The 18,265-nt window shown below is 43.0% G+C and overlaps 1 protein-coding gene across 1 annotated transcript; it reads right to left on the bottom strand.

Annotated features, from left to right (window-relative positions):
- Positions 1-752: 752 nt before the first annotated feature.
- On the bottom strand, positions 753-1,324 carry LOC140207587 (peptidyl-prolyl cis-trans isomerase-like). The gene has a single exon (XM_072276134.1). It carries the CDS (start codon positions 1,269-1,271, stop codon positions 768-770), a length of 504 nt encoding a protein of 167 aa, XP_072132235.1. The 5' UTR covers positions 1,272-1,324; the 3' UTR covers positions 753-767.
- Positions 1,325-18,265: the final 16,941 nt, after the last annotated feature.

Below are 18,265 nucleotides of genomic sequence, written 5' to 3'. Positions count from 1 at the left end.
TTTAAAAAAACACTACTAAGCAGAAAATCTGGGATAAAACCCCATTAGGTGTACAACCCGGAGCCATGCGTCATACAAAAAGCCTCTAAAAATAAACATCAAACCGCCAGCAAGAAAAAAAATATATACCAAAAATTTACAATTAGATCATGGAGGAAATCTATCAATTAACTCAAATGATAATAACGAGCAAATGAACCCCATCTTTTCTCAAAATCAAATAAAGGTTCAAAGGTTCGACTTCTAATTTTCTCCAAACTAAGACATAGCATCACTTGAGAGAACCATTGTGACAAAGTGGGAGCTGATGTATCCTTCCACTTCAACAAAATTACCCTCCTAGCTATCAATGTAACAAATGCAATAACATGATGGTCAGACATAGAGATATCACGGATATTTTGAGGAATTATTCCAAAAAGCACAGTTAATTTGCTAAATTGTAAATTAATTTTAAGTGCTTTAGAAATTGTCGAAAAAACTGACATCCAGTACTGTTCCTGTATAGAACAAGACCAAAATATGTTGTCATCGTCCGGTCCATAAAGACGGTATTCCAGTTCACGGTCCGGTCCATCGACCCCTGATCCAGGTTTTCCTGTCTACACTGGACATCTGGTAGATCATCAAGTTTCGGGCCGACCAAAGAGCGCCTTTCACCGAGCTGATCTGCCAGCAGCACCGGACGTTTTTTTGTGTGTTTTTTTTTTTTGGAGTTCCAAACAATCACACTTTATTTAAACAGTACAATTCCAAATTCAAATACTTTAGGTCAACTGCCCACACTCAGTGATTTTAACCGTGGGTTTTGGTGTTCCATTGATGGTGCCACATCTCTCCATCTTCCTTACCACATCCATTCCTTCTACCACAGATCCAAAGACAACATGTTTCCCATCCAACCAGCTGCTCCCTGTGATGCATATGAAGAACTGTGAACCATTTGTATTTGGTCCAGCATTGGCCATGGACAGGATGCCTGGCCCCGTGTGCTTCAGCTGAAAATTCTCATCTTTAAACTTCTCCCCATAGATGGACTTGCCTCCAGTGCCGTTATGTTTTGTGAAGTCGCCACCCTGGCACATGAAGCCAGGAATGATTCTGTGGAACGTTGAGCCTTTGTAACCGAAACCCTTCTCGCCTGTGCATAATGCACGGAAGTTTTCTGCAGTCTTTGGGACAATATCTGGTCTTAGCTCCATCACTAGGCGACCCTGGGGTTTATCCTGAATAGAGATGTCCATAAAAACCTCGGGGTTTTTGCCGGCCATGGTTCTGCAGTTTCCGAGGTCGGAGAAAAACGCAAGCGGCAAGCTGTACACTGCCTTTGTCACTTTGCGACGATGCAGCCAAAAAGCGGAGAAGCGATACCCACAACTGTCCGGACCCTTTCGGATCCTGCTAGTCTTCCCTCTATTAAGTTAGACCGACTGTCTGCAGGACACCGATTTATCCTACTTCTCTCCAACGTTTGAAGTAGGTTTGGTGTAATTTCTCTCAATCTTTGACAGAAGTTGTCTTTTTCTCCCTCGTCGCGAAAGCTCTTTTGGAATATAGCTGATCGTGTAAAATAGCTGATATTTCACCAACCAAATGAGAGAGGCGGACCTGGTGTGTATGAATACTCCTCCTCTCAGCTGATAGTCCTGTCGAACTGTTCCGCCCGCCCTCTCTAGCGTCTGATGTCAGTGCAAGCACTCATTTAAGGAGGTATTTCTTAACTTACAGCAAAAGTCTGGAGGAAGAAACGCCCCACGAGAAGGGTGCACCATCTGTGGAGAATTCCCAAGGAAGTTAGGATGCTATATCTTTGAAATAATATACGTTGTAATGAGGATTAATTAATTGATGGTAGTCAAGAGGACTGGGAAAGTTTAAAACTACAAGGTATGCCACAAAAATTGTAAAGAATGTGGGACACATAAGAAAATTATTAAAAATATTGATGGGGTTTTTACCGAAATACAAGTAAAAAGCCAAAAGTAATGTTGGTTTTTGAGGCTTATTGTAAAATTGGGAATGAGAAGTTACAGATTCTAAATAATGAATGTAATAACAGATTGCAAAGGTCTGTAGGGAGAGGGATTTTTTTTTTATTTTTATCAGTGAAAAAGAACAGGACAAATTTGTATCTTTACAAATGAGTGGCATCAGAGATAGTGGATGCATTGGTTGTAATCTGAGGAGACCGGATGTATGTTCTCAAATTTGTTGAAAATATAAAGATAAGTGGCTTATCAGGTGATGCAGAGTACACAAGAGCCTGCAACGTGATGAGCACAGGTTAAGTGGATGAGCAGGAAAGTGGCCTTTGAAATATAATATAGAACAAAATATGAAGTTGCCTGCCTGCTCTGGAAAGAAGAAAGAAAAACCTGATTGTTAAATAGAGAGGTGTTTAGAGAATGTTGCAGTGCAAACTCAATCTCTAGCACACAAAAAGGGTGTGTAGGTTAAACAAATATGCAGAAAGGCCAATGGAATGTTGGCCTTTATTGTAAGGGTTATGGAATACAAGGGTAAGGATATTTTGTAGCAACTTTATTGGGAGCTCGTGAGACAACACCTGGCGTTCTGTGTACAGTTTAGATCTCGTCTTTAATAAAGGACATACTTGAATCAGGGGATTCACATTTGGGGGCGAGGGGTGAGCGTGTAGGGAACAATGAGAAGTGATCTTACTGAAGCAAGATTCTGAGGGTGTTGTCAGACAAGATGCTGAGACGATGTTTCTCCAAGTGAGGATATCGAGAAAATGGGATATAGTTTGAGTAATTGGTTTCCCATTGATCAGGAGATGAAGACGAATTTCTTCTGCAGGTTGTGATCCTTTGGAATTCTCCGCGTTAAGAGTTATGGTAGACCCATAGAATATACAATATATTGTAGGCATATGAACTACTTGGAAATCTACAGGTGCAGAGGGAGAGTTGGAAAGTGGTGTTGAGGCCAAAACCAGATCAATAATGATCTTATTGCATGGGGAAGCAGGGATGAAGAGCCATTTGGCTCATGCTCTGTTTCTGATGCATTTAACTCAATGGATCATTCAGAAGTTTTGCAATGTACACAACTGTTTTGTATTTGATCATAGGGTACAATTGGCACGTTGGAGAATCCATCTACTTGGGCACCTGAGTGAAATGAGGCCTGGGATTTGGGATTAAATTTGAACATGATGTAAAATGACATAATTTCAGACAATATTAATGATTTGCGAACTGATCCCAAGTTCAGCCTTTGATTAATGTGATCTGCCTTCCCACAGAGCCTGACGTGGGGATGCCCGAGGCAGATGCTGATGGGTTTTTCCAGCAGCTGATAGCAGGAGTGGTAAGTGCTCCTCATCATTTATCCCTTTGTTTTAAGTGAGTGTTTATGACGTGCAGCAGCAGTTTTCTCTATTTCGACGTGCATTACTGAGCATGATCATAGATGGATTGACCTGCCCATGTTTGCTCTCGAAGAGCTTTGTCTGCCAGAATTGAACTAGCACTATAACCAGCAGTAAGGAGGTTAACAGTGCTTTGTCCCAATTTTCAAATGAGATCAATTTTGGAGCTCACCATAGTTCCCTTTGACAGTAAAATGCTGTTCATGGATGGGTGACCTCCCAAAGCATCTTCAGAAGTTTCATCTTTCTTCCAGGCCAGCCTTAATACTCAACTTTCATATCGGCACTGGAAGTCTAGTCTGCACCCAGATTAAGTCACAAAATATTCTCTGAACCGATTGTCCAGCAATTGTATCTGACTTATTAGTGTCACTAATTCTGCCAGAAATCTGTTCCATTTCTACGATTGATATTTTGTGGGCTTGGAGAATTAGAAAAAGATGTAAATTCAGAATACCTGATTTATATTTGTCTTTGCCTACTTTCAGGAATATCTTCACAGCAATGGAATTACACACAGGGACATCAAGCCAGAGACTCTGTTACTTGATGACCAAGGTATAAGGATGCAAATCTCTTCACTTTTATTGTGTAATGGAACAAAAATTGGGTATCGTTATGCCTTATACACAGCATTTGAGACATTTAGACAATAGGTGCAGGAGTAGGCCATTCGGCCCTTCGAGCCAGCACCGCCATTCACTGTGATCATGGCTGATCATCCACGATCAGTACCCAGTTCCTGCCTTATCCCCATACCCTTTGATTCCACCATCTTTCAGAGCTCTATCCATCTCTTTCTTGAAAGCATCCAGAGACTTGGCCTCCACAGCCTTCTGGGGCAGAGCATTCCATACGTCCACCACTCTCTGGGTGGAAAAATTTTTCCTCAACTCTGTTCTAATTCTTAAACTGTGGCCTCTGGTTCTGGACTCACCCATCAGCGGGAACATGCTTCCTGCCTGCAGCGTGTCCAATCCCTTAATAATCTTATATGTTTCAATAAGATCCCCTCTCAGCCTTCTAAATTCCAGAGTATGCAAACCCAGCCGCTCCAATCTTTCAACATATGACAGTCCCGCCATCCAGGGAATTAACCTTGTGAACCTACGCTGCATTCCCTCAATAGCAAGAATGTCCTTCCTCAAATTGGAGACCAAAACTGCACACAGTACTCCAGGTGTGGTCTCACCAGGGCCCTGTAGAGCTGCAGAAGGACCTCGTTGCTCTTATACTCAATTCCCCTTGTTATGAAGGCCAGCATGCTATTAGCTTTTGTCAGTGCCTGCTGTACTTGCGTGCTTGCTCTCAGTGACTGATGTACAACAACACCTAGATCTCGTTGTGTTTCCCCTTTTCCTAACTTGACTCCATTTAGATAATAATCTGCCTTCCTTTTCTTACCACTAAAGTGTTTAACCTCACATTTATCCACATTAAGCTGCATCTGCCCTATCACCCAGCCTGTCCAAGTCACCCTGCATTCTCATAACATCCTCCTCACATTTCACACTGCCACCCAGCTTTGTGTCATCGGCAAATTTGCTAATGTTACTTTTAATTCCCTCATCTAAATCATTAATATATATTGTAAACAGCTGCGGTCCCAGCACTGAACCCTGTGGTACCCCACTGGTCACCGCCTGCCATTCCGAAAGGGACCCGTTAATCACTACTTTGTTTTCTGTCAGCCAGCCAATTTTCAATTCATGTCAGTACTCTGCCCCCAATACCATGTGCCCTAATTTTGCCCACTAATCTCCTGTGTGGGATTTCATCAAAGGCTTTCTGAAAGTCCAGGTACACTACATCCACTTGTCTCCCTTGTCCATTTTCATAGTTACATCCTCAAAAAATTCCAGAAGATTAGTCAAGCACGATTTCCCCTTTGTAAATCCATGCTGACTCGGACCAACCTGTTACTACTATCCAGATGTGTTGTAATTTCATCTTTTATAGTTGACTCCAGCATCTTTTCCACCACCGAAATCAGACTAACCGGTCTATAGTTTCCTGTTTTCTCTCTTCCTCCCTTCTTGAAGAACGGGACAACATTAGCCACCCTCCAATCCACAGGAACTGATCCTGAATCTATAGAACATTGGAAAATGATTACCAATGCTTCCACGATTTCTAAAGCCACCTCCTTAAGTACCCTGGGATGCAGACCATCAGGTCCTGGGGACTTATCAGCTTTCAGACCCAACAGCCTGTCCAACATCATTTCTTGCCTAATATAAATTTCCTTCAATTCATCCATTACCCTAGTTCTTTTGGCCACTATTACATCTGGGAGATTGTTTGTGTCTTCCCTAGTGAAGACAGATCCAAAGTACCTGTTCAACTCATCTGCCATTCCCTTGTTCCCCATAATAAATTCACCCGCTTCTGTCTTCAAGGGCCCAATTTTGGTCTTAACTACTTTTTTTTTCCTTTTCACATACCTAAAGAAGCTTTTTACTATCCTCCTTTATATTCTTGGCTAGTTTACCTTCATACCTCATTTTTTTCCTCCACATATTGCCTTTTTATTTACCTTCTGTTGCTCTTTAAACGTTTCCCAATCCTCTGGCTTCCCACTCGTCTTTGCTATGTTATACTTCTCTTTTATTTTTAGAACTATACTCAAGCCCTCAGCAACAATATTCGTACCAGTTGACAATAATGAAAAGCTGAATGGGTCTTGAGTCAGTGATCGTTTCTGTATCTTTGTTCTCTTTGCTCAGTGTGCAAAGCATTTCTAGCAACGTAACAGGCTGAGATGTGCACATTCTTCAATAACTGCAGTCATCTCCATGCTATCTGATGGTGAGCATTTGTTGGATACGGTTAAACAGTTTTGAGATCCATTAGCCCATGTGGGAGGAGGCTGCCCATCAAGCTTGAACATTTCCCCGCATGTCACCGAAACTTTGGAACTAGAGCTTTGGTCTTCAGAGCAACATCTGAATCAATGGGAGTGCTGCAGACCATGGGTCTATTTGTTCGATGTGTATGCTAAGGGAAGGTGGTAGGGGTTCCAGCTGAATTTATTTTTTTTCTCCCATTCCCCTGCAGTTTACCTCAAATTCATTTAATGGTGTTTTGACCTCGGCAAGTCTGGTGATTGAACAGACCGTTTTGGTTCTGCAGTAAGAAGATTTTGGGCAGGGTTCAACCCTGGTTATTATTGAATGGTTTGTGATATTTGGGAAATGCCCATGGCTGTGTTGGATGTGCGATGGTTTAAAGTAGTGGTCACCAACCTTTTTAAGCCCAAGATCCCCTACCTCGACCTAGTGAAAGGCAAGATCTACCTACTAAATCGTTTGGAGAAAAAACAGCTCAGATTGTACTTCCAATTTGTGGCCTTTTATTTGGGCGAATTGTATTTGAATTACATAAAATACTTTTTCGTGCCGAAATGCTTTACGCCAAAGAAACAATTACCATTAATTTATATGGAAAAAAAAATTTGAGCGTTTCCAGACCCAAAAAAATAACCTAACAAATCATACCAAATAACACTTAAAACCTAAAATAACAGTAACATATAGTAAAAGCAGGAATGATATGATAAATACACAGCCTATATAAAGTAGAAATAATGTATGTACAGTGTAGTTTCACTGAACAGAATCGCCAAACACGATTTGTAGAAAAGAATCGCCACATACACGCATGCACACATCATGCACGCGCACAGAGGTGCCCCCGGCCGGCTGGTCGGCAAGAATATTGTCAATATTAAACCGGTCTGCGGTGCCAGAAAGGTTGGGGTCCCCTGCCTTTGACCACAGGGCCACCAGGCAGTGGTCAGCACGTAATGTCCTGCAAGCCCTGCGGGAGAAGGACGTGATGGACACAGTGGGGTGGTTCCCTGAGCAGACCGTCCAGTTCATCTGGCAAAATGCCTCATCGCCAGACCTCACCAACAGGCACCAGGACCTCGCCTGGCTGGCGGTGAGAGGGGCCCTCCTGTACGCCCGGGACGTCGTCTTCACACCCCGTTGCCCATGGGAGGACTGCAATGAGGAGGAGTCTGTGAACCACATCTTGTACACTGAGTTCACAGAGAGGGTGTGGAGCAGGATGGAAGGGACGGTATTGAGACTCATGCCCAACAGCTGAGTAACCGAGGATCCCTGATTTATGGGCTGCTCTTGGGGATGCACAGGGAGACCAACATCCGGTGCTGCTGGCAGAACATCAACTCGGTGAAAGACGCTCTTTGGTCGGCCCAAAACTTGATGATCTACCAGCACATGGAGATGTCCGTGGGAGAATGCTGCCGACTGACACATGCTCGGCTGCAGGAGTACGTGCTGAGGGACGCACTGAAACTCGGTGCAGCCACCGCAAGGGCCCGGTGGGGAAGGGCCACAGTTTAAGATTCGTCACCTGTGGGAGTGGGAGGGTCGGGTGGGCAGTGTACACCTCATCAGCAGTATGGATAGTTGAATCAACATCGTGTCACAGGAGTGGCTAGAAATGGAGAAAGGTATTGACTGTAATGGAACTTCGATAAAGGAATGAGAGTCAACGCCTGGCTTTTTATTGTAAATAAGTTTTATTTTTGACTAAGGTTTGAGAGTCAACGAATGATATATTGTAAACGTCTTTATTTTGAACAAGGACTGAAAGTCAATGCATGATTTATTGTAAATAACTATTGACTAAAGACTCAGTCAACAATTTTTTTTTGTAAATAACTTTATTTTGTAGTATTTCTGAATAAAGTACATTTTTGGAGAAATTTAGTGAAGTGTCTTCTGTGGCCGGAGCCTGATCCTTCACTGAGAGGTGGGAGGAGACCACTCGGCCCATTGGCGATTCTGGCTCCCCTGGGTGGGAAGGAGGGATCCCAGCAGAAGATGGGAGGGGGAGGATTTTATTGGAAGGATGAAGATGGTGAGAGAGGGGGCAGACAGGATGTTTGTTCCGGTGGGGGCAGGAGGGGCTCATCTGTGGAAATGTCTGTGCCCACAGTGGTGGCGAGCAGTGGACTTCACCACATTGGGGGGCAAACACCGGCAGACTGTTGTCCTGCAAGCGGGGCCAATGGTCCGGGAAAAGTGACAATTATTTGTGTTTTGTTGAGATTGTACCGGGAATATGGTGTAAAATTCCGCTCCCCACACTAATACGGGTTATACAGACCAAAGAACAAACTGCCGGAGGAACTCAGTGGGTCGGGCAGCATCTGTGGAGGGAAATGGACCGTCAACATTTCGGGCCGAGACCCTCCCTCTGGACTGAGAGTGGATGGGAAATAGTCAGAGAAGAGAGGTGAGAGGTGGGGATGGGGCAAGAGCTGGGGAGTGAGACGTGGATCCAGCTGAGGGGGCAGGTGGGAAGGTGGAAATAGTGACAGGGTTTGGAGGTGTTCTGTTCACTGTTCAGTCTGCTGGCTGGGCTCTTTACCCAACCCCCGATGCAGTACAGGCCTTCCGCTTGTTGGACAATACACATGTTGCATTAAGATGCGCCTAACAAATTCTACATCTAAATCACTTACAGTCAGCAGGTCCCAGTTTATATTTGTCCGTTCGTTCGCCATGTGCTGTGTCACATGATGTAGGTGGTTGTGGCCTTTCCATGACTGATTGCTCAGCAATTTTTCTACTGCGGTGGTTTGCCATTGCTGCTTTCTGGGCAGTGTCTTTTCAAGATGTTGGGATTATCAGTACTCTTCAGAGACAGCCGTTGTCAGTACTGTTCAGAGACAGCCGTTATCAGTACTCTTCAGAGACAGCCGTTATCAGTACTGGTCAGAGACAGCCGTTATCAGTACTCTTCAGAGACAGCCGTTATCAGTACTGGTCAGAAACAGCCGTTATCAGTACTCTTCAGAGACAGCCGTTATCAGTACTGGTCAGAGACAGCCGTTATCAGTACTCTTCAGAGACAGACTGCCCGGTGTCAGTGGACACATTAGCAGAACTTGTGACACGCGCTGGCTACTCATAAGATCCCATGGCTTCACATCACCCTGATCGGGGTGGCGGGAGGGGTTGTGCTAAGTAGGAGCAATGCCTCGCCCAAGGGTGACATACAGGTCAGTGGAGGGAGGAAGAACCATCAAATTCATCCTTCCAAAGAGAATCACTCTACACTTTTCCATGTTGAACCCCATCTGGCACTTTTCATCCCTGTTCCGCATCCTGTCGATGTCCTGTTGTAAGCTACGACAATCTTCTATATTAACCACAACTCTAGCAATCTCCATATCATCTGCAAACTTACAAATTCCACCCTTCCACTTCCTCAAACAAATCATCTATTTAAAAAACTAAAAACAGGGGATCACAGAACAGATCCCTGCACGTCACCACTGATCATACGCGTAATTATCATCTACCTTCTGCTGACAAAAGCCAATTCTGAATGCACCAGCTAGTTTCAAAGGACTCTGCCTCAGACAGCTGGGTTGTTGGAATGTGCCTCTGAAGCCTGACAGCAGACTAGCAAGTGAATGTTTGATAGAGCAGTCAGAAACCGGAGTTGCCAGCCTGAGTCAGGGCTTTGAGGCTCCAGAGAGAGAGAGATGGGGTCTGGAGTTTATAAGGAGGAAGAATAGGAATCAGACCAGCATAATCTGCCTACATATGAAAAATCAGAAACATTTGGAAACTGGTTGTTCGAAAAAATGTGGTAATTTCTGCAAATTACTGGTGGTAATCAACAGATCAGGCAGCAAATGTGGAGAGGAATAAATAAACAACGTTTAGACCGAGCCCCTTCAGCATGCCCAGACTGTGTACTTCTCTGCTTAGTTGCTGCCTGAACTGCAGAGTTCCTCCAGCATTTTATGTGGGAGCGTCCCTGTATTTCCAGCAACTGCAGAATCTCTTGTGTTTTATATCTGCATTTGCAAGAGGATTGTACTTTGGCATTCGGTACACAGAATGCATGTATTTTATGGGAACCGGCTTCTACGTTAAAACAGCTGCTGATTTTTCTCTACACACAAAAAAAACAGAGGTATGGATGTGGAACCAGGGCTGGCAGTAATCTTTAATGGCACCGTGATTACCCATAAAGCCCTGTGTTAAAATATTCGCCGTCGCTGAAGCACCGATCAAATGCGGAGGCGTCAGGGTTGCGGACGGTCCCGAAAATCGCGCATGCGCGCAGTATACAAAAGACTTCAAACAATCGACTGCAGGTAAGAGCATTTCTCCGGGCGGTTTTCCAACACCTACTGAGGGTCAATTGCTGTCAGCTGCGGACTCCATGGCTAGCAATCCGGGCATAATCCTGCTCTCGTCCCTCTCTCTCAGCCCCACGATCCGTACACGGGTTCCGGGGAGCTTCCGGCTGATGAGGGAATGGGAACCGATGGATCTCTCAAGACATAGCTGAGCTCCAGCTTTCCAAATGCAAGGATTAGGAACTCGGAGAAAGGGAACAAAATCTTTTACATCAGCAGGTGAGAAAATCACCTTTGTTCTACTTCCAATCACAAACAAGAGAAAATCTGCAGATGCTGGAAATTCAAGCAACGCGCAGAAAATGCTGGATGAATTCAGCATTAGTACTCTTTTCCATAGATGCTGCCTGGCCTGCTGAGTTCCTCCAGCAGTTTTTGACCTATTCTCTGTGCGTACATAATGACATCAAACAATTTTGCCCTGGGCAACAAGTAGCTTTCACACCACAAATGAGCCAGACTCCAACGAGACAGAATACAGCCCTTCCCTTCATATTCATCGGTATTGCCATCAATGAGTTCACCACCGTCAGTCACCTGGGGGAGGGTTCAGGGGAAATATTTATGTACAGTACAGAAACTGGTGTTACCTGAGTGATATTTGGAAATCTGCCTTTTTGAAGCATAATTTAGGAAGCAAATCACGTATGGAAAATGTGCAAAAGCTCTGGTGAGAAAATCCTTCATTACCCATTACAGGCCTGCTACATAGGTTGTGTGAGAGTGCAGATTAATTCGATCAAACCCAGAGGAGATCAAAGTTCTTTTCGACAGTATTTGCTAACTGTTAAAATGACTACCTCACTATATAAAATTCAATTTGTCACTGGGTAAAAAATGCACAGTACAAGATTTATGTGCACACTGGTCATTACAAATTAGGGGGGACATTGATGGGAAGGTGGGGAGACCTCCAGTGTCTCTGATGCCCTCACCTACAAGATGTGCATCCAGCTGCAGCTTGTAATCCTATACTTTAAGGAGTTGGAACTTGAAATGGTACTTGGTAAGTGGGAGGCATTCAGAAGTGAAATTTTGGGGTGTAAAGTTCGTATGAGCCTGCAAAAATAAAAATTGAAAGGTAACTGGTGTAGGGAACCTTGGTCTTCAAGAGATATTGAGGCCCCTTATATTTTGTTCCTCCAAATGGCTCAGTCTGTTGGGTCCTATCAAGACTCATTAATGACTACAATATCATAATTCCATGCCCTGAGCTCATCTGACTTTCTTTTTATATCATCGTCTGTTGATTTCTAAAAGCTTCCCAATAGTTTTTGTTCTTTTGTTTGCCCTCTCTTTGGATTTTACGTTGACTTTGGCTTCTCATTTCAGCCACGGTTGCGTCTTCCTGCCTTTCCAATGCTTCCACTTCTTTGGGATGTATCAATCACTCAGCTCTCAAATTGCTCCCAGAAACTCCAGCCATTGCTGCTCCACTGTCATTCTTACCTTTTCCCTTCCAAACAAGTCTGCCATAGAAACATGGAGAAGTTCAGTACGGAAACAGGGTATTTGGCCCAACTAATCAATGCCGAAAAAACATTTAAGCTGTCTAATGCAACTACCTGCACAAGGACCATTGCCCTCCATACCCCTACCATCCAGGCTCCCGTCCAAATGTATTTTAAGTGGTGAAACTGAGCTCATATTTACCACTTGTGCTGGCATCTCATTCCACATTCTTATGACCATTTCAGTACAGAGCTTTTCCAAATATTCCCCTTAAATTTTCACCTTCCCCACTTACCCATGACCTCTGGTTGTCATCCCACCCAACCTCAGTGGAAAAAGCTGCTTGCATTTACCCTATCTATACCCTCATAATTTTGTATACTTCTAACAAATCCTTAAAGCAATGTATAATTTCCTTGTTTATCTTTAGAGCCATTTTTAGGTATATAAGATGATGAGGGGCATTGATCGTGTGGATAGCCAGAGGTTTTTTTCCCAGGGCTGAAATTGCTAAAACGAGGGGACATAGTTTTAAGGTGCTTGGAAATAGATACCAAGGGGATGTCAGGGGTAAGTTTTTTTTTTACACAGCGAGTCTTGGGTGCATGGAATGCACTGCCGGCTATTTGTGTGAGAGTGTTTCAGTTACTGTGGGGCCAGGCACCCATGCAGCTCAGTGGAAACAGGGAATAATACCAATGGAGAGAATCAAACTGAGTCAGTTCACAGACTGGAGATGACAGAAATGCTCCATTCTTATAGAGACAGGAGGAGCATCAGAGAATTTGTTGGTCATTCTAGTACCAGGTATGATATTGTGGCCATCACAGAGACATGGCTAAAGGATGCATGTCTCTGGGAGCTGAACGTCCAAGGATACACGGTGTATCAGAAGGATAGGAAGGTAGGCAGAGGGGGAGGCGTGCCTTTATTGGTAAGAAATGATATTAAATCATTAGAAAGAGGTGGTATATGATTGGAAGGTGCAGAATCTTTATGGGTTGAGCTAAGAAATCGCAGGGGTAAAAGGACCCTGATGGCAGTTATTTATAGGCCTCCAAACAGCTACAGTGATGTGGACTAGAAATTACAACAGGAAATAGAAAAGGCTTGTCAGAAGGGCGGTGTTATGATAATTGTTGGGGATTTTAACATGCGAGTGGATAGGGAAAATCAGGTCGGCACTGGATCTCAAGAGAGAGAATTTGTAGAATGTCTGCGAGATGGCTTTTTAGAACAGCTTGTTGTTGAGCCCACTAGGGGATCGGATGTACTGGATTGGGTATTGTGTAATGAACCGGAGGTGATTGGAGAGATTGAGGTGAAGGAACCCTTAGGAGGCAGTTATCATAACATGATTGAGTTCACTGTGAAATTTGAAAAAGAAGCCGAAATCTGATATGTCGGTATTTCAGTGGAGTAAAGGAAATTACAGTGACATGAGAGAGGAACTGGCTAAAGTTGACTGGAAAGGGACACTGGCGGGAAAGATGGCAGAGCAGCAGTGGCTGAAGTTTATGCGAGAAATGAGGAAGGTGCAAGACAGGTATATTCCAAAAAAGAAATTTTGGAATGGAAAGAGGAAGCAACAATGGTTGACAAGAGAAGTCAAAGCCAAAGTTAAAGCAATGGAGGGGGCATACAAGGAAGTAAAAATTAGTGGGAAGACAGAGGATTGGAAAGTTTTTATAAGCTTACAAAAGGATACTAAGAAGGTCATTAAGAGGGAAAAGATTAACTATGAAAGGAAGCTAACAAATAATATCAAAGATGATACTGAAAGCTTTTTCAAGTATATAAAGAGTAAAAGACAGGTGATAGTAGATATAGGACCGATAGAAAATGATGCTGGAGAAATTGTAATGGGAGATAAGGAGATGGTGGAGGAACCGAATGAGTATTTTGCATCAGTCTTCACTGAGGAAGACATCAGTATACTGGACATTCAAGGGTGGCAGGGAAGAGAAGTGTGCGCAGTCACAATTACGACAGAGAAAGTACTCAGGAAGCTGAATGGTCTAAAGGTATATAAATCTCCCGGACCAGGTGGAATGCACCCGCGTGTTCTGAAGGAAGTAGCTGTGGAGATTGCGGAGGCATTAGCAATGATCTTTCAAAAGTCGATAGATTCTGACATGGTTCCGGAGGACTGGAAGATTGCAAATGTCACTCCGCTATTTAAGAAGGGGGCAAGGAAGCAAAAAGGAAATTATACACCTGTTAGTTTGACATCGGTGGTTGGGGAGTTGTTGGAGTCAGTTGTCAAGGATGAGGTTACAGAGTACCTGGAGGCATATGACAAGATAGGCAGAACTCAGCATGGCTTCCTTAAAGGAAAATCCTGCCTGACAAACCTATAACAATTTTTTGAGGAAATTACAAGTAGGCTACACAAGGGAGATGCAGTGGAGGTCATATATTTGGATTTTCAGAAAGCCTTTGACAAGGTGCCACACATGAGGCTACTTAAGATAAGAGCCCATGGAATTACGGGAAAGTTACATACGTGGATAGAGTGTTGGCTGATTGGTAGGAAACAGAGTGGGAATAAAGGGATCCTATTCTGGTTGGCTGCGGTTACCAGTGGTGTTCCACAGGGGTCCGTGTTGGGACCGCTTCTTTTTACATTGTACATCAATAATTTGGATTATGGAATAGAGGGCTTTGTGGCTAAGTTTGCTGATGATACAAAGATAGGTGGAGGGACCGGTAGTGCAGAGGCAACGGAGAGTCTGCAGAGAGACTTGGATAGATTGGAAGAATGGGCAAAGAAGTGGCAAATAAAGTACAATGTTGGAAAGTGTATGGTTATGCACTTTGGCAGAAGAAATAAACGGGCAGACTATTATTTAAACGGGGAGAGAATTCAAAGTTCTGAGATACAACGGGACTTGGGAGTCCTTGTACAGGCTACCCTTAAGGTTAACCTCCAGGTTGAGTCGGTGGTGAAGAAGGTGAATGCAATGTTGGCATTCATTTCTAGAGGAATAGAGTATAGGAGCAGGGATGTGATGTTGAGGCTCCATAAGGTGCTGGTGAGACCTCACTTGTAGTACTGTGGGCAGTTTTGGTCTCCTTATTTAAGAAAGGATGTGCTGATGTTGGAGAGGGTACAGAGAAGATTCACTGGAATGATTCAGGGAATGAGAGGGTTAACATATGAGGAACGTTTGTCCGCTCTTGGACTGTATTCCTTAGAGTTTAGAAGAATGAGGGGAGACCTCAGAGAAACATTTCGAATGTTAAAAGGCATGGACAGAGTGGATGTGGCAAAGTTGTTTCCCATGATAGGGGAGTCTAGTACGAGAGGGCATGACTTAAGGATTGAAGGGCGCCCTTTCAGAACAGAGATGCGAAGAATTTTTTTTAGTCAGAGGGTGGTGAATCTGGAATTTGTTGCCATGGGCAGCAGTGGAGGCCAAGTCATTGGGTGTATTTAAGGCAGAGATTGATAGGTATCTGAGTAGCCAGGACATCAAAGGTTATGGTGAGAAGGCGGGGGAGTGGGACTAAATGGGAGAATGGATCAGCTCATGATAAAATGGCGGAGCAGACTCGATGGGCCAAATGGCCGACTTCTGCTCCTTTGTCTTATGGTCTATTCATTATGCATAATGATTTAGTTATGGTCCTAGACCAGCACTGTGCATAGTTAGAAGATGATTTCTCTCTCCAACTTGAGTTGAACTTCATGCCAGATGCCATTTGCAACTCATTTGAAATGTTGTCCTGCACTCATTGATGGATTTTGTACATCTTTTTACAGGTTAAAAATGACAAAGAATTTGTCTACGGGAATCTCGAACACAACACACCAGTTTTGCTGTCTCTGTCCAGATACTGAAAAAGTGGAGCAAGGGATTCACTCGATCATTCCTCCTGCTCAGACTGTGGGCAGGGATTCAGTCGGTCATTTCAACTGAAGGTACATCAGCAAGTTCACACTGGGCAAGGCTGTTCATCTGTTCTGTGTGTGAGAAGGGATTCAGTTGGTCTTCCCACCTGTGGACACACCAGTCGGTTCACACTGCACAGAGGCTGGTCATCTGCTGAATTTGTGGAGAAGGATTCACTCGGTCATCTGACCTATTGGCTAACCAGCGAGTTCACACCAGTGAGCAGCCGTTCACCTGCTCAGACTGTGGGAAGGGATTCACTTGCTCATCTAATCTGAAGGTACATCAGCGAATTCACACTGGAGAGAGGCCATTCACCTGCTCAGACTGTGGGAAGGGATTCACTCAGTCATCATCCCTCATGGCACACCAGTCAGTTCACTTCGAGGAGCGGCCGTTCACCTGCTCAGTGTGTGGGAAGGGATTTACTCGGTCATCTCAACTGCAGAGACACCAGCAAGTTCACACTGGATAGAGGCCAATCGCCTGCTCAGACTTTGGGAAGAGAAGCCATTAAAGTTCTTTTTGAACGTGTTATATTTACTTTTTAGTGACATTCTTGAAGCCTGTCTGATACTGGATAGAGCCCACCGAATTCGACGTCCTAAGCCTTCAGCCAAAATGAAACCACGTCCTGTGATAGTTTTTCCATTATTTTACAACCAAAGAAGCTATTCTTCAGGATGCAAGGAAAAGGGATGAGCTAATTTATAACGATATAAAGATTCATATAGTTGAAGATTTCACCACAGAGATTTATGCTGATAGAATCAAATATTGGGAAGTCATGGCTGAACTTTTTAAGATTTAACTGTCATTCCTCTCTGCGCTATTTGGCTTGTCTGATAATTACTCCACCTAACACTCGTCCAAAACAGATTGACTGCCCAGAAGACGGTTGGAAAATTTTAAAGGAGTTTAAGCTTATTTCATAAACAATTTCAAAAGTTAATCCTTATCTGGGAGCTGTTTGTAATGGCTTCAATGAAAGTCTGCTCCTCGTTTTATGAGTGCCCAGACATGGACTTGGTTGACTTAGATCTTCTGTTGTTTGCTTTAATAGTTAATATAGTTTTGGATTTTATATATTTATTTACTTATTTTTTACTTATTATTTACTTAATTGTCAGTCTTTAACATTAGTTGTAGTATATTAGTTGGTTGGATTTATCTTTTTTTGAATACATGGTTAAGTATTTTAAATGAATTTAAGATGGCTGTTTTAGTTAGGTGTTATCTATTGGTAGACATAATATGAAAAGATTTGGAACTTGTTTATTTTTTTTATGTACCCTTTGTTGTGTCTGTTTGGTGATGGTAACGTATTACTTTGTAAGCAGTGGCTGCTAATTGGAGACAGGGGCCAAGGGTTTGAGTAGCATGCTGTCTGCCTAGTGGACAGTTTCCGGGGGAGGGGGGTGGATCTACTACATTAATTTTTTTTTGGACTGGGCAATCCTGATAGGTTTTTTTTGTCAATTATCTTGCTTTTCTTTCTGATCAAGTCATGCTTTGTCCTTTCTTCAGATTTAGTTTGTGCCTGCGCATTAGCTTTCTTTAGACAATTTTAAATTACACTTTAAATATGGATCTTAATAAAATTAGTATAATATCTTGGAATCTGAACGGTATGAGTCAACCTATTAAGCACAGAAAGATTTTTAAGAGGATATTGTTTTTGTGCAGGAGACTCATATCCGTAGACAGGATGAAAATAGTTTTTTTTAAGTATTGGAAAGGACCTTATTTCATTCTTTATCGGTAAATAAAATAAGAGGGGTATCTATTTGTATTCATTCTAAAATCCATTTTGTACATTTTAATACTGTCACTGACTTAATTGGAAGATATTTAATTGTTACTGGTCTGTTATGTGGTCAGAAGTGGGTTTGGTGTGTGTTTATGCACCTAATTATAGATGGCCCTGAATTTTTTAAGAAGTTATCTTTTGTGCTGCCGAATTTAAAGGAATATCAGTTGATTATGGGCTGTCTCAATCAGTTGATTGACAGATCGTCCACCAATTCGTCACTTCCTAATAAATCTGTGACTTGTATTAATACTTATTTATTAGAATGCGGTTTGGTCGATATTTGGAGATTTAGGCATCCTAAAGATAAGGATTTTTCTTTTTTTTCCACATGTATACCATAAATACTCAAGAATTGATTATATTTTGCTGGACACGCGATTGGTGCCCTCTGTCGCTGATTGTGCATATGATGCTATTGCGTTGTCGGATCATGCCCCCATGAAACTAACTTCGATGTTTTCTGATAATATTCTGAAGATACCACAGTGGAGATTTAATGTTGCATTGGTACAAGATTC

Source organism: Mobula birostris, chromosome 13, assembly GCF_030028105.1.
Source record: "Mobula birostris isolate sMobBir1 chromosome 13, sMobBir1.hap1, whole genome shotgun sequence".
NCBI lineage: Eukaryota > Metazoa > Chordata > Chondrichthyes > Myliobatiformes > Myliobatidae > Mobula > Mobula birostris.
This window is presented reverse-complemented; position numbering and strand designations above follow the sequence as displayed.